Source organism: Acipenser ruthenus, chromosome 10 (genome assembly GCF_902713425.1).
Source record: "Acipenser ruthenus chromosome 10, fAciRut3.2 maternal haplotype, whole genome shotgun sequence".
NCBI lineage: Eukaryota > Metazoa > Chordata > Actinopteri > Acipenseriformes > Acipenseridae > Acipenser > Acipenser ruthenus.
The window spans coordinates 11,482,352-11,504,467 of record NC_081198.1 but is presented as its reverse complement, the minus strand read 5'-3'; the positions used below and the strand labels follow the sequence as shown (position 1 = coordinate 11,504,467).

At 38.3% G+C, this 22,116-nt stretch overlaps 2 protein-coding genes across 6 annotated transcripts; one reads left to right on the top strand and one right to left on the bottom strand.

Moving 5' to 3' along the window:
• Nucleotides 1-1,823: 1,823 nt before the first annotated feature.
• On the top strand, nt 1,824-8,627 carry LOC117407530 (E3 ubiquitin-protein ligase RING2-like). Of its 5 annotated transcripts, none has more exons than XM_059031751.1 (7): nt 1,824-1,844; nt 4,241-4,337; nt 4,767-4,927; nt 5,730-5,945; nt 6,483-6,755; nt 7,143-7,332; nt 7,809-8,627. In XM_059031751.1, exons 2-7 carry the CDS (start codon nt 4,251-4,253, stop codon nt 7,908-7,910), a joined length of 1,029 nt encoding a protein of 342 aa, XP_058887734.1. In that variant the 5' UTR covers nt 1,824-1,844; nt 4,241-4,250; the 3' UTR covers nt 7,911-8,627. The 5 variants fall into 5 exon arrangements, with proteins under 5 accessions (XP_058887734.1, XP_058887735.1, XP_033868568.1 ...); XM_059031752.1 differs by having other exon boundaries at nt 1,825-1,844; nt 7,161-7,332; XM_034012677.3 differs by lacking the exon at nt 1,824-1,844 and adding an exon at nt 1,892-2,580 and having other exon boundaries at nt 7,161-7,332.
• A 2,485-nt stretch (nt 8,628-11,112) lies between these two features.
• LOC117407523 (TRMT1-like protein) lies at nt 11,113-22,116 on the bottom strand. The gene is made up of 16 exons (XM_034012653.3): nt 21,960-22,116; nt 20,825-20,980; nt 20,491-20,553; nt 19,558-19,671; nt 19,261-19,325; nt 18,747-18,903; nt 18,256-18,376; nt 17,917-17,996; nt 17,358-17,595; nt 16,848-17,060; nt 16,269-16,459; nt 15,848-15,926; nt 15,497-15,663; nt 15,062-15,133; nt 14,641-14,767; nt 11,113-12,235 (listed from the first exon to the last, which is right to left on the bottom strand). Exons 1-16 carry the CDS (start codon nt 22,018-22,020, stop codon nt 12,022-12,024), a joined length of 2,118 nt encoding a protein of 705 aa, XP_033868544.2. The 5' UTR covers nt 22,021-22,116; the 3' UTR covers nt 11,113-12,021.

Here is a 22,116-nt window from a genome sequence, read left to right as displayed (position 1 = left end):
AGGCTGTGCAAAATGTGAACGCCAGACTGCCGCCTTCTTACTTTTTGAAACGGGGCATCGTATCCAATCTAGAAATTAGACTGTTAATTCTTGGGAAGTGTGTATATATATATATATATATATATATATATATATATATATATATATATATATATATATATATATATATATATATATATATACTAAAGCTGTTCGCCACATGGTGCTCTGTACTCTGTGTTACGTGCATTCGATTTAAATGTGATATTACAAACCGCGTTTACTGTTCTAACCCTTTTGTCTAATTTGTTCGACACTGTTGCAATATTACCTTAACCTTTCCCTGAACAAGTTACCATATTTTAAGTGTTTAGCAAACACATTGTAAACAGTAGAAAAAACAAACCTATCCTTGAACCTTGTTTTGATGCGTTTTTTTATATGCAACTATAATGGTATAAAATTATAATTATTCAATAACCACTTAATAATGTCAACAGACACAATACCTCAAAATATCAATGACGAGACGACATGAACTCTTTGCACCCCCGCGAGTTTTCCAAAAAAAAAAAAAAAAGTCCATTGCAAATTACCCATTACAATATTCACAACTGTATTACCTTTTCACGACAAAAACGGAAATATTCCTGTCTGATGTTACAATAAAACGCACTAAACTAGCACAACGTGAATGAGTTCTTGTTGGATGCCATATGATATGACAAAAAGTCTCTCTGCTGTTTTTTTTTTATTTACATTTTTTTTTTTAAAGATGTTTTGACAAAGTTTGGCATGATAATAGATGTAAAATTATGCTTTGGTTACAGATGCTCATCTGGGTACACCATGTTTGTGAACAGCTATATATTTACAAACATCAATTACCTGTACATTAAATCCTTATCTGCTGTAGTGCTTTAATAGTCGAATAAACACCATAAAAACAACAATTATTTCACACAAAGAAAGGAAATTACAAGCTTTGTTTAATGTTTCTTTAGCCAAAATATTTTCAAAACATTCCACGTTTTAAATGTGTGTTTTTTTTTCCATTTTTAACTTGGCAGGAAAACAAACTTTAGCAAAGCACACCCTTTCCCTCCCTCTTGAGTAATGATAAATGAATTATAATAATAACCGTGTTTTCCCAACGCATGTACCATAGAGAGCTCGAATCCTGCCATTCGGAAAACAGCACCCCACGTGGCGACAATTACAAGGTGTATTTATAAACAGGCGTGAACCTATAGGATTACGGTAGACTCTAGCCACATTAGAATTACAAAAAAAGTATGTATTATTAGACAAGAGTGAGGAGAAAAAACTAGTAAGTGGGAAATATATTGTGATGGTAATTTTTTTTTAAAATGTTAAACTACTCGCTGTTTCACATAGATCTGCAGCGATCACTTAGGTACTATATTTAGGTCACGTGGTCTGCATGGTCTGATTGACCTTCATGGTGGTTTCTCTGACCATAATTATCCAGGGCGACTTACAATTGTTACAAGATATCACATTATTTTTACATACAATTACCCATTTATACAATTATACATTCATACAGGATTAATCGTGGACTTCTTTGCAATAGCACATGGGTTTTCAAGAACTGGGAACCAAAAAGCCATGGCAAAAGTATCAGTAATAAAAACGTTCTCTCATTTCTTGTCATGTGACTTTATTTTTATTGGACTTGGTGATAGTCTGGTGTGCAGCAATGTGGGTGTAAAGCCCACGTGGGACCTCATGTACCCGCTGCTGCAGGAAGTAAATCAATAGAGTTGTGGTAGGACGCAAGAGCTTCCCCAGGGTCAACGAGAAAATAAAGTGCAAAACGACCAGTGGCTTGCCAGAAAGAGGTTATGCTAAATAGAGGGCTTATAATTATTTCAAAGTCTTGTCGCATAAAACTCTACATTACTCTAGATGTATTTTTTGCATGTAGTCTATATGTAAGTAACCCATTCTCATGCTGCATAGGTTTACCCCCGTAAGAGGTGGTCATGTAAGTAATAAAATAAATTCAATCCGCCTGTATTACTTTCTCTGAAACATATTACGATTTAAATACTGAACAAGCAAGACATCAAGAACAAATCTATTCATGGATCTATTCTATTTGCATTAAAGGAAATGTTTAAATACAACAAAACATGAGGTTAATCCTCTGAGCACATGAGTCCCCGCAGGACCCAGGCGTGCAGGACACGAGCTTGCACACTTAAACCTGGTCATTGCGTCTGTAATTGTGATTCATGATTCATGATTCATGATTCAGACACTGTACAAGAACGATAACAAACAGAATGCTGCGGTTACAACAAATATGTTGAGTTATTGTAACCAGTCTGGGTCATGTTTACGAGGAATTTAGAAACAGTAAAGAGTTTTTAAATCTCACAAAACCACATTGCAAGGTTCAAACATTTTTTTAAAAAAGAAGCCCTGTTTTTTTTTTTTTTGCCTGACTCGTGAGTACTGAATATTTATCTCCCTCCGTTTCCCAAACTCCATTGCGGAGCCATAGCTCGCCATATTGAAATTGTAATTCGCAGGGAAGCTTTAGGAAGTACCTTGGATACAAACACTGAACATGTAAGTACATTAACAGACAATGGGCAGCCACGACGATTCACATTGACTGCTGATGCTTGTTGTTCGCCTAAAATAATAATAATAAAAAAGAATGGAAATTTGCTATGGTGAAAAATGGAGTCTTAACTGTGGAAATGTTACAAGAAGGTTGCAATTGTAGGCTAGCGTTGTAAAATAAATAAAAAAAATGTAATTTTGAAATCGAGAAAGTATATAACGTACGTTGTTTAAATGCCTTTGTTAGGTATAAATTCGAGATAAAAATGTAATGGCTGTTTACGCAGAAACTACCATGATTTATAGGCTGTTTTTGGCTTGGACGCGTTCTCCTCAGCTGGCAGTGTAAGACTAGCAGTGTGGTTGTCAATAAACCACACACAAAGGATAATGGTGAGAATTAGATTTTACTGTCTGAAAACACATTACTTGAAATTACATCTTGGAAAAGGGCTCGAGGTGTTATTACCATTCTATAATTAGTTTACACCACAATGTATAGCTATCATGCATTAATGTTTTTTTTAAAAAAAAAAAAAACGGGTAAATAACAGATTGCGAAACGATCGTTAAAATAGTATAGTTTTAATAAAAACAATTCTGCTTCAAACGATTAAAGGGACTAATGATAGGTTCATCGTGAACATTCTAATATAACTATTGATGTATTAGAAGTGCATGGCTTTGGTTAATATACATGAAAAAAAGCAGGCTGGTTAATTTTCACTTGAGCGAAGGCTGGAAATGGTCACATAAAATTACCCTGTTTCAAAAAATAAATAATGCGACCTAGTATATTTATAAATGCATTGTGTAAAACGTTGCAAAAGAAACAGGCTTTATTGTGTACATAACGTGCTTTGTTGTGGTAATTCAATTAAAGAGCAGACGAGAAACGGATGCGTCTATTTTTAAAGAGGCATTTACAGCATTGTAACAACCGCCGTGCTTGTAAGCACCACTGTAGCCTACTGTAATTAACAAACTTTTTGCGCCTATAACGGTCTAGATTTCAGTGCAAAAATGCATATGAATTATTTCCAGAAATGTTTGTGTTTTTAGTTGCAGGAATTGATATTGAGAACACTGCAGTAACAGCTGGTGTATGGGAGCACACATTGTGTGGTTTATTTTATATACTGGTGTTTGAACGCCCAGACCTTGTTCAGAGGAATGACATAACTAGCAACAGCTTGGACCAGGATAACCAGATCCAATAAGGTCACAAAAAAATAAATGTCAGTGAAGTGTTGATTAACAGTATCTAGACACTGTTCGTAAGCCCCTGTAAAGTTGGCTTAAATAGTAATTCAGGGCTGACAGAAATGTAGTTGCAAAGCGTTAAATTGAATGTAAAATACATATCTTGTTTAAGTTTGCGGACCATCATTAGAGCCCTGAAGTTGTAAGCTGTAACTTAACGTAGCACTTTTTTTCCAGCAAAATATGGGCAACAGCATTTCATTGAGCCATCCTTTGAAAGATATTTACCAACCTTAGCCTAGTCATAGTATGATTAGGCTAACTGGTCATTATGAATTACTGTTCTATCTATCTGTCTATCGCTATTAATTAATTAATTATTTTTCTGAAACATTGATGTTTTTTGGCATTGTGACTGAGTGACCTGCTGTAACCCAGCTGCTGTGCTTTTCCTCTCCAGTTCTATAATAATGACTCAGACTGTGCAGACTAATGGGGTACAGCCCCTGAGTAAGACATGGGAACTCAGCCTGTACGAGCTACAGAGGACTCCCCAGGTAAGACCCAGCCTAGCAGAGACTTATTTATTTTAACAGAACCTTTTTTTAAATAAATAAATAAATAAAAATGTTCCTACTTTTCAGCAGTTTTATAATAAAGTGCAAAGAAATTAAACTGTTTAATTTAAACTATTTACCATGTACATTTTAGATTGCGTCACTGGAATGTATAGCTGTGTTCTTGAAAGCCACCTGTGATGCAACTTGATTACGGTATTGAGAACATCCGAACCTGTCTGATCTGACACACAGGGCTGCTCTGTTTGTAATGCAGTGCCTGTTATGAGTTGATGCTGACCTGTCTTCTTGCATTGCTTGTTCCATCCGTCTGTACGTCTGTCACTTTGACGTGTAGGGCAGCTCTTTTTAAAATGAAAATGTACTGCTATTAATGAATGTCAATCTGTGTTCCTACATTGCTTGCAGGAGGCGATCACAGATGGGCTGGAGATTGCCGTCTCCCCGAGAAGCCTCCACAGTGAGCTGATGTGTCCGATCTGCTTGGATATGCTGAAGAACACCATGACCACCAAGGAGTGCCTGCACCGCTTCTGTGCCGACTGCATCATCACAGCTCTGCGCAGCGGGTACAGACTGTTCGTTGGGCCTGTTTTAATTTGTTCACTAGAAACATTTTACCAGGAGAGATGCTTAGGGCTGGCTACTACAGCCATTATCAATTAAACAGAACAGGTGCAAAGTACCTACTTGTCCTCCAGCCTTCTCTACTGTAAACAATAGAAGGAGCTTTAAGAGCTATGAACAACTGACTGGAATCGGCATTCACAGTATTTACCCAAATGAATGGGTATTGCCACAACTATCCCATTCTACTTATGTTTCTGTACAGGCCTATGCACTATTATTATTATTATTATTATTATTTATTTCTTAGCAGACGCCCTTATCCAGGGCGACTTACAATTGTTACAAGATACCACATTATACAAATATCACATTATTTTTTTACATACAATTACCCATTTATACAGTTGGGTTTTTTACTGGAGCAATCTAGGTAAAGTACCTTGCTCAAGGGTACAGCAGCAGTGTCCCCATCTGGGATTGAACCCATGACCCTCCAGTCAAGAGTCCAGAGCCCTAACCACTACTCCACACTGCTGCCACATTCAAATGTACTGTCTTTTATATATTGGGAGAAATAAGCAGTAAAAACTGGAAACCCTCTTGTTCTTGTTGAAGAAGCAAAATATTTAGTAAATGCCGACTGATCTTATTTAAACTCAGCATACCTGTATCCCTTATAAATTGTCAGTGTTTGAATCTGTAGGAGATGTATTAATGTATGATCTAACTTGGTTGTTTTTGTACAAGTAAAATATTTTTCTGGTCAGATAAAATTCTACAAGAGCTCTTGTGTGTTTTTAGGAACAAGGAGTGCCCGACGTGCCGAAAGAAGCTGGTGTCGAAGCGCTCTCTGCGCCCTGACCCGAACTTCGACGCGCTGATCAGCAAGATCTACCCGAGCAGAGACGAGTACGAGGCTCACCAGGAGCGTGTCCTGGCCCGGATCAGCAAACACAACAACCAGCAGGCGTTGAGCCACAGCATTGAGGAGGGCCTCAAGATCCAGGCCCTGAACCGGTCAGTCAGGGGCCTTCACGTGTTTATCAACACATTTTTAGGATTACGTTATTTGTACCACCAGTAATGTAGGACAGTTATATAATAATATAAAATAGAGCAATAGGATTAGCAGATCAGGAGCCCATTGATAAATTGGAAAGGGCAGCAGTGTGGAGTAGTGGTTAGGGCTCTGGACTCTCGACCGGAGAGTCGTGGGTTCAATCCCAGGTGGGGGACACTGCTGCTGTACCCTTGAGCAAGGTACTTTACCTAGATTGCTCCAGTAAAAACCCCAACTGTATAAATGGGTAATTGTATGTAAAAATAATGTGTAAAAAATAATGTGATATCTTGTAACAATTGTAAGTCGCCCTGGATAAGGGCGTCTGCTAAGAAATAAATAATAATAATAATAATAATAATAATAATAATAACAATAACTAATGGTTTAAACACACAGATAAAGCAGAACAATTGTTCCTAGAGATGTAATAATATGCTTGTAATACTGCAGCATACATGAACAGTAGTATACCCTTCATCAACTCTATGCAGGCTCCAGAGAGGGAAGAAGCACCAGATTGAGAATGGCAGTGGGGCGGAGGACAATGGTGACAGCTCTCACTGCAGCAATGCCTCGGTACACAGCAATCAGGAGGCAGGGCCCAGCATCAAGCGGACAAAGACCTCGGACGACTCGGGCCTCGACATGGACAACACCACTGAGAATGTGGCTGGGGACCTGGCGCTGGACGGGGCCTGCGAGATTGAGCTTGTTTTTCGGCCGCACCCCACACTGATGGAGAAGGATGATGTCACACAGACCAGGTGAGGGGTCAGTGATCGCCAAATTCCTTGAGAGGCAGTTTGGTCTCAGGCTAAAGGTCTGATGGCATAAATTGGTTTTGGGGGTCACAGAAAGGGACTGAAGAGAAAGGGGATACTGGATTTAAATCCCAGCGAAACACGCTTGAAATTAACATTTTACAAGAAGCATTCTGAATTTGGGATTTGGACCCAGTATCCCTAGATCTTCAAACCTTTGCTTTTACTCCTAGACCATGGAGCATAAAAATTATTTTAATATTGTCAATTATTTTGTTTCCCTTAATGAAATAAATGTTCTCTTAAAAGTCCCTTTTAAACATTAACATGCCATTTTATGCTCCTTAGTCTTTTGACAGTAGAACATTTCTTAAAAGTAACCCTTTTCAGTATTCGGTTTGTACCCAGGTACATTAAGACATCGGGAAACGCCACGGTGGACCACCTCTCCAAATACCTGGCAGTACGGTTGGCCCTGGAGGAGCTTCGCAAGAGCGGGGACGCCAACCCCATTAATGTGGAGGCAGCGAGTGAGAAGCAGTACACTATCTACATTCCTACCGCCAATGGCCAATTCACAGTGAGTGTGGCATGGGCTGGAGGGCAGCCTATCTTTGCTTTGCATTATTGCCATATATATATATATATTTTTTTCTATATTCCAGAAACCTTTTGCTTTATTTCAGAACCTGGTGAGGGAAAGTTTGTGGGGATTATAAACACATCCATTCTGTGATATTTGTACTTCTAAAGTACTAGTTAGTTATCCGTTCTATTAGAACCTTTTTACAGAACATGTTTCACAGTCTGCAAAGTTGAATGCAGTTGCAGGTAGAGGCAGCACAGAATCTGGAACGACATTCCCTGTTTTCATAAGTTTTGTCATGTTTTTTATTTGTTGGCCGTTGCTGGATGCCGATGTTGTAACAATGGTTTAAAAGAATACATGCAAGCAGGAAACATCACAACAGCTTCACCCGAATAACAGAACGTAGCCTGTCTGGAAGAGCCGTGCTGTGTTTCTGAAACTCTGTTGCATCTGTTTGTTCCTCCCAGGTGCTGAATGGGTCCTTCTCGTTGGAGTTGGTCAGTGAGAAGTACTGGAAGGTGAACAAACCTATGGAGCTGTACTTCGCACCCACCAAGGAGCACAAATAGTTGCAGGACTCAGAATGGACTGAGAATTTTCTAATCTGTTGTCTCTTTGTTGGATTTCCTGGCTCCAGAGAGCTAGCGCTGCTTTTTTATAATTTAGTTTTTGTACTCGAGTCCCATAGATATTCAATCTGTTTTAATGGAGCATTTACACCCTTTAAAAAAATTATAATCCTCCACTATAAATCAATTTTGAAGTTCCCAGGAAAACATTTAATAACCTTTATTCAGTAACCCTGGGCCATAACTCTCCCAAAATTGTTTCAGAAAAATTGTTTATTTGTGCATGTAAAAGTTGAGGGTCAGTGGCACTTGCTACAGTCTGGATACACGCAGACAGACTACCCCTTATAGCTCAGTGAGTGCTCAATCCTGACCACAATACCTGCTGTTATTCAGTCCCAAGCCTTTTTAAAGCCAAGTATGCTGAATTGTTAATGGTTTTATGTGGATTAAGTCCACCAACCTCCTTTCACTTAAACCCAGGTTTCCATGTGAAAGCAACCAAATAACCCAGTGTGCCACCTAGCCCCCTACCCTGAAACTCACAACTGCTCACAGCACAGTTATTATTGTAAAGGGCAAAATGATTAGGCATGTAACCTGACAAGAAAATGTAGTGTAAGTGCTGAAATAACACTTGAGGCTGTTTTTTTTCACCCAAATTAGTTTTAAATAATAAAAATAAAAAACAGCTTAAAAGGAACTATGGGTAAACTACTGGTGGTTCTTCGTATTTTTTGTGAATGTGTGTGACTGAGTTTTTTCAGGAGATTTGTAATTAAATCACCACTTGTTTTCTCATGAAAAGTGAAAAAACTGAATGCAATTCAACATCAGAAGACACTGAATGCAGAATGTACAGGAAACAAACCAGTTAATAGGTTGTACATGATGTAAAAACAGCAGAGCTGCTTACTCTGAGGGGAGGGGGGGCTAGGTTGGCCAGGGTGTCCTCGGCTCACTGTGCACCAGCGACCTCTGTGGTCTGGCTGGGCGACTGCGAGCTTGCCTGTAAGCTGTGTTGTCCTTTGACGTTGTAGCTCTGGGTGGCTGCATGGTGAGTCTGCAGTGTGTAAAGAAAGAGGCGGCTGAAAGCCTGTGTTTGTCTTCGCCCCTCCCGAAAAAAAACCGGCAACCAATAAAAAAATAAAAAAAATTAAAAATCATTCCTTTGTGTGAGCATTTATCATTGTTGGTTTTTGATACTTTTTATTTTTTAGATAGTTATTTCAGTTGCAGTGCAATTTTTGTATACTTTTAGTAAAGTTATATACTGCACTGCCATGTTCAAGTATGAACCGTTTCTGTTGGATTTGTAATTTCCACATTTTCTTTACTCCACCAGGAGCAAATTTCAGCCCTTGGCTACTGTAAAGTCTTGGGAATGCTGTAGTTTAATATGCACAGGGGATTCATCGAGTACGCAGCTTTTAAATCACCTGCTACAAGTCTGTCCGTTTTATTTAACTTGCGCTGTAAAAGTGTTTTGTATAGGAAAGCAATATGCTGTCAACTCTCTGACAGATAAACGCAATGCCAGTTTTCTTGCCATATTTGTTGTTTTTTGTGATGTTGACCAGTAGAGCTGGGCTGAAACCAACAAACTCCAATAGTCATTCTGTAATCTGGTGGCTGGATTTGAATTTAGGTTCCGAAGGTGAAAGTTATTGTCCTGTGGAAACACATTTCCACTTGTTGATGTGGATAGAACATAATGCAAATGAAAAATCATTAACAATTTTATTTAAAAAAAAATAAATCAGGAAGCCACAGGTCATGCTTATGCCCAAAACGTTATTGTGTTGAGGGCGAGACAGATATTGCCATACATAAGATGTCTGCAATTGTTTGGGAATTGTGTCAGCTCTATAAATCTGTCATACATAATATTCCAGTATCTGTCAGGAAAAGGCATTAGACCTAAGGGAAAGAGTGTTAGCAGCTGTAGCACACAGGTCTTTTAGCATTTTGATGGGATAAAAGAGAGATGAGATACATTCCTTGGAGCAAATCTCATTTGTAAAAATAATCTTTCTCGATACTGGTTGTTTTCCAGCACCACAATTACCAGTCCTAGCTGAGTGCTGTGGAACCACATGTCTACTCTTGAATGTTTTAACAATTTCTGCATTGTATGGAATTTCTACATCTGAGGTCTTAGACAAGGTTTCAGGGGGACAGACATGTACAGTAAATCTGCATAAAAAAATAAAATAAAAGGTCTGTAATTTAAATTACCAGTTCAGTTTAATTTAATCTGTGTATTTAGTTTAAAGTTACATATCCATTCCAAAAATAGAGCACTAACTGTTATTACTATGCCAAGTGTCGTCATACACTTTATTCTCCCTTTATTTGAACTGTCCTGTTTGAGTGTAGAACATTTTATAACAATATCAACTTGAGCTTTATCAACGCATGGACACTATATGAACTGTTCTAGCTATTTTGGCAATGCTCGAGGGGAATAATTACCACCGGTTGATAAGAGTGGAATGTTTGAGTTGTACATGAAATCCGGAATTTCCACTTAAAAAAGCAGGAATTATGATTCAATTTCAAATGCACAACTTATACCTATATTCGTATAGAAACTATGAACATTAACCACTAGCATTGAGTTCATATGCAGTAATACACACACTTAAGGACAAATGTACACGTCAATAAGGCAGGGCTTTCTGGCTGGGCATGTACATACTTCTGCTGTGAGCTTGTCTGTTTCTCGAACTTTGGGTTGCAGCTAATTAACTAGAGATGTGAGCAGTTTGCAGTCCTTGGAGGCTGAAAACTGAGATTTCACCAAGAATCACCCCACCCCAGATGAACATCAGTTATCTGCAGAGGAGATAAAGTAGGTATGCAAACAGGAAAATGTAATACAAAAAAAAAATCATCCCAAAACAAATACATTAATAATTAAAAATAATAAAAATAAAAAAACAGTAAGCATGGAGAATCAAACACCATAATAAGTCCATGTCAGTGCAGGACATTTTCAAATTGAGTGCTGTTCTGTTGTTGGTAAATGGGTTTACTTTCAAGGATGTCAGGAATCTGGTGTAATATGCTTTCAGAAACAGAATATCCTTTCAAGGAACCTCAATGACCAATTTTTAGATTTGGCATTAGTCATTCATTAGAGTAAACTACTACTTAACCTCCTGTATAGTTCTCTCACATATCTTAAAAACAAATCAAATGAAGACATACATCCTAGTTTATTAAAAAAAAAAAAACATGCAACTGTGAGGCTAGACCAGACTAGACTGTGATACACTTTAAATTACAGAAAAAAAACTGTTCTCTAGGAAATACAAACATATTGTTACTACCGCTCAGAACATTTCAGGTGCCTTTTCAAGCATGTTGTGTAACTGTAAGAAAACATTAAATCGCTCAAGAGCAAGGCAATGGAATGCAGACATGATACCAGAGCTATGGGGCTTTGGAGGTTAATCCCTACACTGGAATACCTCACTGTAGCATTGGATCAATTACTTTCATGTAAAAGATTATGAAAACACAGGAACATACAAATGATTAAATCTACTTTCAAGCAAGCATCAATTTACAGGAATTCCTTTTAGGCCCAAAAATACATTGTTGAAAAATAACAATGTATGTAACTGTCAGGCAATTTTATTCTGTAAAAACTCACAAGGTGGTCCTGGCAAGACAACAGATATATTCAGATAATCAGGCCATGGTGACAAATCTTAACAAATTATTACAAAATGAAGTCAATTATTCTGAAAAGAAATATGGAAGGGAATAGGTAATTAAGCCTTGAAATGTTCACACACCCATCTAATATTCTGTCCTAAAAGTACCAGGTGTCAGTTTTGTGCACATAGCTTAAACAATCCTTTTACCATTTTATTTGAATGCTTGGGCAATGCCCGATATTGCATTCTCATCAGCTTTAATATTTATCAGAAGAGTAGAGCATGGTATAACTTTTCAGACACCAGATCAGAAGTCTAGTTTATAAGCACAGATACAGACAGCAAACTTGCTTAATCTGACCCTTTGAAGCAAGTTTCACAGTCAAAATCCCAGCTAGAGCTAGTAATCAATTAATCTGAGGTTTAGCAACAGTTCAGCATTTTCATGGATTAGCAAACTCCATGTCCAACTTGACTTCATCTGAGGCATGGCTATGGTCCCCTGTCTGGACAGCGGTGTAGGTCGGCACACTGTACTTGGTGAGAACAGACTTGAACTGGGCCAGAGTGGCATCTGTGCGGACTCCTGTCGGATCAAAATGGGTCCGACTCACTCGGAACCCAGCCTCTGTCAGGTACTGCAGGAATTTATTTAACCTAGTGACAGAGGACAACAACCAGTCAGACTGCATGCTTTTTAACTTTTATATATTAAAAAAAAAAAATAGTTATTTAGAGAGTGCCCAATTATTTTATCCTTGATTTTCTCCCCAATTTAGAATGTCAAATATTTTTTTTTCCCTCACTGCAGCGATTCCCCACATAGCTCAGGGGAACTGAAGGTTCAGTGGGCATTCTCCGATCCCTCGGCCAAGCCAGCTTCCTCTTTTACACCCAGGAACTCCAGAGCAGATGTCAGCGAGTTACTGACCTCTGGAGGACAAAGGCCAGCAGTGCAGATGTCTGCCCAAACTCACTGGGCGCCTGGCCAGTAGGGTCCGCTGTAGCGTGCTGAGGAGAAATAGTCCCTTCCGGTTTTGCTCTCTAACACGTGGGAGCACCAGGACCAATGCGCCGCTCCCTCTGGAATCCCCAACGAAGACCGGCGACTTTGCACAGCCAGGACACAAACCTGTGCTGTTTGACTCGCAGCCGTACATTTACCAGATGAGCCACTCAGAGACCACTACATACAGGGTGATTAGAAAGTAAGTGATGTGGTGAACTTACTTTGTAACAGTGGCGGCTCACCATGAAGCTAATGTTATATTTAAAAGAAAAAAAAAAAAGCTTCATGCTTTCCAAGGTCTACTGTATTGCTATTGGCTAATGTAGCCTCAAAGCGGGTGGGATTCTGTGTGCCTTCCACCTAAAATCACCCTCCATGTCAAGTTTTACTATATTTGTATTGGCTACACGATACAAGGTTTGACGTGTCTGTTGACAGGCAGGTTTTGGGTCACGTGTAGCTAGCTCTTAAGTTACGATTTCCATACAGTACGTTGTAGATTTTTTTTAAATTTATTTATTTTTTAATTCATACGCCATTTTCCTCGCTTTCAATTGAGGAAAATATAAGAATAAAAAACAACAATAAAAGGTCGTCCAAAGCCTCTGGACCACCTTCTTTAATTTCTCGTGATACAAAAAAACAAAACGGTTACGCATTCGCAGTTATTGCATATAATAAAAAGAATATACAGTAAAACTTCAAATAATCTTCGGTCTCCAATTCTCACTGGGTTTCTAATAAGCACTAGGGCTGCTGGGAAATATGGTAAATAGATGCCGGGTCTCTTTTAAAACGTCAGGTTATGAATAATATAATAATGCGCGTCACACTGAATGTTCCAGTCAACACACACACACACGGCTGTACAGCAAGCTTACCAATTTGTTTTTCAACAGCGATGAAGAGACCCTGAGGCTCAGGATGAATGATAAGAAAACTGAATTTAATTTATTTTAAGGTACACGTAATGCATACAGGTTTTTTTTTTGTGACGTTATTCATTTCAAAACCAGTTGAAGCTTTTTTTGAGCGTGCTGAAAGTAAAATGCAAACTTATTTTCTGATATTAATACTTGCCTTTTAGTGTATTTGTACATGTTTTTTTTTGTAACAGTATTTTGTGCATTGAGTCTTGCAATGAATATTCAAATTTTGCTCCTTTTCCATAGTTTCTTATTTATCAATGTACACGTTATATAAAAAAAAAAATAGTCACTTTTGCTTTGATTTTGTGATAAAACTGGTACTTGTATTGATTTTATTGTTAATCTTTAAACAGTTTGAAGCATTGGGCCAACAGTATAAACTTATTTTTCGTATGAACACAGTATTTCATGCAGTTGTTTTGCAGTGAAGATTCGTTGCTGGTTAATTTTTCATCAATTGTCCATGCTTGCCAATGTACACGGGTGAACAATAAATGTGCTAATAAAGATGATACTTTTTGCTTTTACTAATTTTAAAACCATGTTTGTTTGTTTTTTATTGTGATGCAAGCCTACCTTAATACACGCTTGTGTTCTGATATTTACAGGGCTGTCTTTAGTGGATTTTACTGTTTATATTATTATTACAATACAAACTGTTATTACCCACTGACACAACCTTTAATGACGCTGCTGGAATGCTGTAATTTACTTATGTCGTTTCTATTAGGGTGTGTGCAGGCAGCTTTTTCATGATTGCATCTGAAGTATTTGCAGATGTTAGTGATCTTACATAATAAACGCTGAGTCTCAAATAGTCGCCGGTCTCCAATAGGCGCCAGGGCTACTGGCAAATATTGTAAATAAATCTTTTATTTAAAGATTTATTTACAGTGTGTATATATATATATATATATATATATATATACTGGATGTATATATATATGACCTTTTTAATAAAAGCTTAAAGGTTGAACTTCTCTGTGAGACTCGCTGAACAATTAAGGTATTTTCTGATATCAATCTGATAAAAATAACACATTGCTGAAATGTTCTTGAACAGAACAGCACCATCAGTACCTAAACCCAGCTGTTAAGGTGTGTTTAAAATGCGCTCTTCTTACTTTGGCATGTTCATTCCCCGGATGCTGTGACGGTGAATGCTGTAATAGAAGGCTGGATGCTCCACTGGCACGTCAGATTTCTGTCTCTTCAACACGTTTCCTGCTCCTTCCTGCATCTTCCTCTTTCCTAGAGGAAAAAAAATGGTTTGGCCAAAACTGCAAATAAAAGATGTTCTAAGGGACATTATTTAATTCAGTAATAACACTTAAATGAAACTATTAATTAAATGATTAAGAAACATACAATAAACAAGATTATATGTGTATAAAAAAAAAAAAAAAAAAAAAAATACTGCCCTTATTCCCCTAGTTTTTAAGAGATATGAAGACACAGCAAGGAAATACATCCAAGCATGAGAAAACCTGTACCAGGATATATATTTTTTTCATTTCTATAAAAAAAGACAATACTATACTGTACCTGTCCCCAGAGACTGCTCATCACTTGATACATCTTCCTCTTTTTCTGAGGTTTTAATGACTACACCACATTCTGAAAAGAGAAAAAAACAGTCTTAAGTGAAAGGAACACTGAGGGAACTACCCATTAGCAATGTATATGATACATCCTAAACTGTATAGCCCAATGTACACAACAACTGCCTCCTGATAACCTACTTCAGCAAAACAGGTCTTATAGCTTCTACCTGTGAAACTAGATCAGAAGTACAGAATACTGGCTCGTGGTCTATGTTTCATCTATACCCTAAATTCCTTAACTCAACCAATTTATCCTCATTCCAGTTATTTACTAAATGATCCATTAAAAATCTGAACCACTGGATTAATGCACCTCTGCTATAGACAGTACTATCCATGAGTTATTCCAACCACCCAGTAGGTCTCTCACACGTACCTTGGCGGACGTTCCTGGCAAGCCCAGGGACTGAGAATTGTTTCAGCGTTGTGCACTCTGATTCACAGATCAGCGACTTCACTAGTGGCTGGATCTCATCCATCCCATGCTGCACAGCTTCAAACAACATCCTTCTCAGAAACCCAGTATTAAACAGAGAACCTGACCTGGAGGGGAGAACACACATGTTAACTAAAGTATCTGTCTGTTCTTCTGTGAAGAGTTCTAGACGATTATACTCCAGGTAGCCAAGTCACTAAATAAAACACACATACCACCTTGAAAACGTTGCACTGAATTGCTGCATTGTGATGTAATGATATAATCAGAGCATATGCGAGTAGTACATACCACAGAGGCCCCAGTTCCACTGCAGTCTTGCCTGGCATACTCCCGTGGCAGTCACATGGTAGCTGTCTGTACAGGTTTTCTGGAGCATGAAGCAGAGGTGGCAACCCCAAGGTGCCGAAATAACAGCAATACCAATCATTAAAACTTCATTAGACACAAAGTCTGCACCAGCACTTCATTTGAAATGATTTTTAATTGCTTTATTTAATTTTTATTTAGTAACTAAAACACAGAAAGTGAAAAATCTAACCCCGAACACTAGGAGTACGGAATGCTGTGAAAAAAGCATTTCCCCAGGACACACTTTTTGTGCGACTAACAAATACAGATTATAATATAGGGAAACAGATCAAATGTCTTAAACACAAAGTCTGCGCCAACGTTTGGTTTAAAAGGATTTTTAATTGCTGACATCCCTTACCCTCCACCATGCTGCCCTCCTTTAGGAAGACTCTTTCCTCACACCACTGGCAATGGATAAGCTGCTGAATTTTTTTGGGCAATTCGTCAGCCTGCGTGGGTCCTCTCAGCACCTGCACCATCACCAGGACAAAGTGCTCCAGGGCCACTGCCAGCAGCACCTTGATGCCCTTATTACAGCGTGCCGCAGCCCTGTAAAAAAGCGGGAAGGCAAACAAGATCAACCCACCAGAAGCACTGCACTATTTGTATATAAATGCAAAGCAGCACCTTGAAGTTTATTTCTTTTATTAGTATTGGTTCTATTTCTACTCCTCTCTTCATAGTTCTACATTTTTTAGGCTTCTGTGTCTCCCCTTTGTGATGGTGGAGCAGAGGGTGCTAGTTAAGGGCTCAACACATGCCCACTGTTGCACCAGAACAAAACAGAGGGAGGTTGTTTATTATTTTATTTATTTTTTAAAACTGACTTGTGCCTGGTAGAATAGTAACCCAAACAGGCGTGACAAACTTAAAATTGTCTTAGAAAATTATTCAAATTCTAATTAAGTTATTTTAGAGATAACCGGTTCCACAGTACCTTGCCACAGTGGCTATGACCATTCTGGCGGCAAGCTCTTTGTAGTACTCTGTCCTGACGATGTGACAGGAGTAGTGTCTCAGCGTCACATTCAGAGTTTTGGAGTAGAGAGAGCTGGTGTCTGTGGATGTCACTGACACAATTCCCAGATTCCGGACGTTTCTGAACGCTGCATCCAGGTAATTGACTGCCGTTCCATACGGGTCCAGGTGTCTAAAATCAGTACCATATATAATTGCATTAAAAAAAAAAAGTGACAGTAAATGTATTCAACAATGCAAACCTTCCATGAGAAAGCTCGTGTAAGCTGCTGTGGACATTTAAAAAAAAAAAAAAAAAAAAAAAAAAAAGTTCTGTAGTGCATGCTTTTTATATAACAGCAGCTCAAAGTGGAATAGGCATTATGTATGGGAGAACAAAAGGAAAGAAAAGAATTTTAAACAATTGAACAAAACCAAAAAAATGACTCGGGTTCGACCGTGCAGCTTGAACACCCCTGCGGTGACTCACATGAAGTCAAAGGCACGAAGGTGCATCAGGACGTTGGCATCCATCTTGGTGACCTCGATGGTGGAGAGTGGCTCCTCGTCAAGCTCCTCTCCCTCGCTGTTATCGTTTTCCCCTTGCACCCTCATGTGGTTCAGGTGGCAGTTTTCACGGATCATCTTCACAGATGTTTCATTGATGTCATTGATGGTGACTTTCACCGCGCTGCACAGGTGCTGTGCCCACTGCAGCCCCATGATTCCTGCCCACAATGGGAGAAGTGCACCGTTAACACACTCTCAAACTACATTACTCCTCACTACACTTCTAAAGGCAGCTCAGAGCAATATGAAAATACATTTTATTTAAACATATTTACTTTGCAGCTGCCGAGATATACATGGTCTAAAATACATGGTTAACAGCTACACAGGCATAATAGGAACTTGAGTTTACTTCATTCATACCAAGATTTCTATCCCAACCAGACACCGAGTATGAGCTATTTTAAAGTAATCAATGTCTCCCTCTTTCTGTTTTAGTGGTCTCGGTGTTATAACCCAGTGTATCGGTTAGCTCTCACCTGTGGCTCCAAAAGCATCAAGACACTCCAGAGGAGTGCGTTCCTCTGCCAGAACTGCCAGGGCACAGAATACCAACTGTCTGAAACGATAATAAATATCTAGATTAAAAGAAAGGAAAAAAAAAAACCTTTTTGGATAAATGTTACCACAGATTGCATAAACTGTTTATACACTGGCACAAATGCATGTATTTTCTTATGTCTGTTTAGGTCCGAGAGGAAAGATAATACAAGTATAGCCAATACAAAAGTGTTCCTTCATATCAATTAAATCCAAAAGAGCAAGTTGCAGCTTAAAAGACGTAGCTGCCACCAAATGTTACGTTTAAGTTTCCTGACCTGTTTGTTTTCATTTTGCGGCTGAAGTAGGAGTCGCTCTTTTGTGGAGTGCTGTAGTTTGGAAGGACCTGGACGTTGGTGTCTGATTCTTTCAATATTTCACAGGACTGTTTGGCAGAAACTATAATGAAAAAAAGTTAACATTGACAAATACGTCTCAACTGAAACCTTTGTGTAATTCTCCCCAGGATTATTATTTAACCCTTTCAGTCCTGCGTTATTTTTGTTAGCCAATGTTTAAAAAAAAAAATCCTTTATTGAGTACACATGACAGCTAGACAAAATTATTTTTGTACACATATTTATACACTACCTCATACTGGGACCTAAGAGTCCTGTGAGGTTCCACATGATTTCTGACAGCATATGTTACCATACAACACTAAGATAAGGTGGGACCTTAAGGTCCAGCCAGGACTGAAACAGTTAACGTTATTAATGGTTACCAGTGTTTTAAGCCACACTGTAAAATACACTTGCAAGTGACATGCCTTTTGTTTCTGTTGAAAAGTCTGGACCTCCTGTGTAACTGGCCTCGGTCTCCCCCTTGTTCACATGCCGTTTAAGGTGGCTGATCATGTCAGTTCTGCGAGCGATGGTGGCTGAGCACACAATGCAGTGGTAATGTGCTCCTAGTCGACTTGAACACTGTGATAGCAAACAAAAAAACAAAAAAAAAATGTTTGTTTACTATTGGTAAATAAGGGGAACATTTTCAAAGCATTTACTCTTCTGCAATTAATGTTACAGTTAAACTTTATAAGTGCTTAAGACCTGTTAAAGCTTCACCTCATTTTTTTTTATAAATATAAAAATCAGGTTCTTACAGATTAATGCATATGCTAACTATTAGTTGAATAAAAAGACATACAAAATGATATCAACCTTTACAGTGTTTTTCGGTATTATACATCACCAAAGCTCTCCGACAATTAAAGCAAAACTAAGAACACTGAGACATCATATGTCAGTGTTTTAGACTGTCTGCCAAGCGAGGGACTTTACCTGGTCTCCATTAAGGCTGGGTTTCAGTTGCCGGCAAGGCAGATGACAGATGCACATTCTGTGTCCTGTACGAAGAACAAATGAATTTCACAAAAGCAATTTAAAAACCTGTGCAATGCCCCCTATACTAAAGGAAATGTAAAGCTGCTTTTCCTTTGGTACAGACTAGATCTAGGTGCCAAAAAATGTAAACTAGTTAACCGTTGTTTACAAGTAAAGGGAAATATCATATTCTGAGTATTCCGACTAGAAACAAATAGTGCCATTATAGAAAACAACTTGGAATCACTCCTTTACCTTCAAACTCCACTGAGACTTTCCAGTGCAGATTCTGTAAGTGACGTCGTAGTTTGTGATTGTAGCAGGCTTTAAACTTCTCTTCAGAGCACAGAGGGCATAACTTCTTACCAGCTGAGGAGGAAAAAAAGAGAACATATCCAGCATTAAACATGCAGGCTTCATTTAGCACACAAGTCGTTGTTGAGTTTATGTCCCACCCTGCATATTTATGCAGGGATCTAGGAGAAGCACTGACCCGATGAATAACTTTTTATTGTCGCCGGTCATATAGCTAGACATTTTTAATAATTAATGTGCTTTTGTGAAAAGAGACCCAGGTACCAATGTCTGGCCTATATCAATCTGACAGTCACATCATTTTTATCACAACCAAAAATCTGCGATGTTCCCTTCCTTCAGAAAAAAAAAAAATACATTCTTTGTAGGCCATAAAACAAACTACTCTCTGTTGCCATCACCTCAGCACAGGACTTGGCTAAACAATACTTTAGGCCATAAACAATAGTGCAACACTTAATTTTGCCATTAACTGATGCGATGTTGTGTGTATAGTATCAGTTACAAGAAACATTCAGAAACGCAAGCCAAAAGTATTGAAGATAATTTCCTTAGGAAACTAACAATCCAATTTACAAGGTATGAATAAACATTGTAATGTTTTGATAGTTTAGTGGTACTGAGAGTTAAGAATTGGTTTCATCTCAACTACACAAGATATCTGAGGTTTCACAGCAGAGGCGTGGTTATTCCTATGGTAACTTTTTATATACAACCTGTATTTTATATTCACTTTTATGTTTAATGAATGAACTGTTGGGATATTGAAAAGAAACAAGTGATTCCCTTATATTGAAGACACATTTCATTATAAAAGGTATTCTACCTACATTGTATACGACGAAAGCAAATGGAAACCGTAATTTCACTTACTTTCATTTAGATCCGTCAGATTCTCTAGGTCTGTCAACTGAGCCTGAATGGAAATGTGTTTCTCTGCAACATAAACATGTTTACTTTACTTTTATACAGATGAAATAAGGGTGCAATTTTGGAGTGGGTGCATACAGAATCACAGGTCTCTCAATTTAATCTTTACCAACTGTCCTTTAATAACTTTTTCCCCGCACCGTAATTAACTCAGTGGGCCAATAGAACAAACATAATTAATAAAAAGGTTTCTATACAACCTCATATCTTTGGACTGATCTTTGGAAGTCAGACCAGTTCACAAAACACAAGCTAGCATGTGTGAGCTGTTCTGTACCTGCTGCAGCTGTGGATGATGTGGAGGCACCTGTTTTGTCCTTGGGATCTTCGTTGGTTGCATCCTCTGCTTGCTCTGTCTTTTCCTTTCCTTCATCACACTGCTGAATGTTTGATTCCTTATGATCTGCCTTTGCTTCACCTGCTGTTGAACCACCTGCACAAAAACAAAAGTGATTAACTCTTTACACTCAGCCCTATTTTTGCCTGTTTTGTACTGTTTTTATTTTTTTATGTACAACTTACTGCTTGAGTGTTGTATCCAAGAATGAAACGAACTGGATATAAGACAACTGTTTTATTAATTTTTTTTTTTTTTTTTTTTAAAACACCAAACGAGTACTATAACAACTCAGCTGCTGTCTCCTGCAAGGGATCTGTAATTTTCTTTCTAGGAACAAGATTTGTATGCTGGATATTTCAGTGCCTGGGCTACAGGCATGTAAACACACCCACAGACTTGACGCCTCTCCCAGGACTGAACCATTGAATTCTGATCATTGTAGTTTTCTGGAGGAACTCGTTATACGGGCAAGTGTCCCCTACCGTTGCACTTTAAGAGACCTAACCCAGAAGGCTGTCTTTTGAAGCGACCAAGTTCTGATCCGGACACATGATACATCTTTGAAAAGCCCCAAGTCTGCTCTTTCAAACGAGACCTCAACCAGAATGCAAAAACCCACATAAAGTTAATAAATAGGGCTGAATGTAAAAGGTTTTAACACCAATTCACAAAACTTTAACTAACTCATAAAGACCAAATCCACTTTAAAAACAGTCTAGAGAATATTCACGAATATCTTACTTAATTATTCCAAAAACTAGACTTTGTTGAGGACTGTGCAAAAAATAGAAAGTGGATACACACATTTTTAATGATATAAAATGCTCTTTAAAATAAACTAGAGACAATGACAGTTGCTCACATTCTTTTTAAGATCTCATAATCACAACATGCAGATAGCAATATCAGAGGGCCCTATTGTGGAGCTCCGTCATGAGGCCCTTACAATACTTTAATAATACAAAAGCAATTTGACTGCCCCCAAAACAGTTACATAAAGATGTAATTAATTTAACCTATTTAATTCCTTAATGGTTCTTCAAAATAACCCTTAGATATCAAGATATCTTACTGTTATCGTCAGCGTACTCTTCGTGCAGTTGCATACTCTCTTCTTTCTGCAGCTCCGCCATGATAGAGTCTGCGCGGAGGGCGTGTTTTCGAAATTCGAGGCGGCTCTAACTAAGTTAGGCAGAGGTAGTGCACTAGATGCAGGTTCAGTTGTGATT

Excerpts from the sequence above, each read along its gene's own strand:
- LOC117407530 (XM_059031751.1), top strand. The coding sequence starts at position 4,251 with ATGACTCAGACTGTGCAGACTAATGGGGTACAGCCCCTGAGTAAGACA. Across the intron at positions 4,338-4,766 it reads AGCTACAGAGGACTCCCCAG|GAGGCGATCACAGATGGGCT; the intron begins GTAAGACCCAGC and ends CATTGCTTGCAG. Across the intron at positions 4,928-5,729 it reads ATCACAGCTCTGCGCAGCGG|GAACAAGGAGTGCCCGACGT; the intron begins GTACAGACTGTT and ends GTGTGTTTTTAG.
- LOC117407523 (XM_034012653.3), bottom strand. The coding sequence starts at position 22,020 with ATGGCGGAGCTGCAGAAAGAAGAGAGTATGCAACTGCACGAAGAGTAC. Across the intron at positions 20,981-21,959 it reads AGAGTACGCTGACGATAACA|GTGGTTCAACAGCAGGTGAA; the intron begins GTAAGATATCTT and ends GTTTTTGTGCAG. Across the intron at positions 17,997-18,255 it reads CGCAAAATGAAAACAAACAG|ACAGTTGGTATTCTGTGCCC; the intron begins GTCAGGAAACTT and ends TTATCGTTTCAG.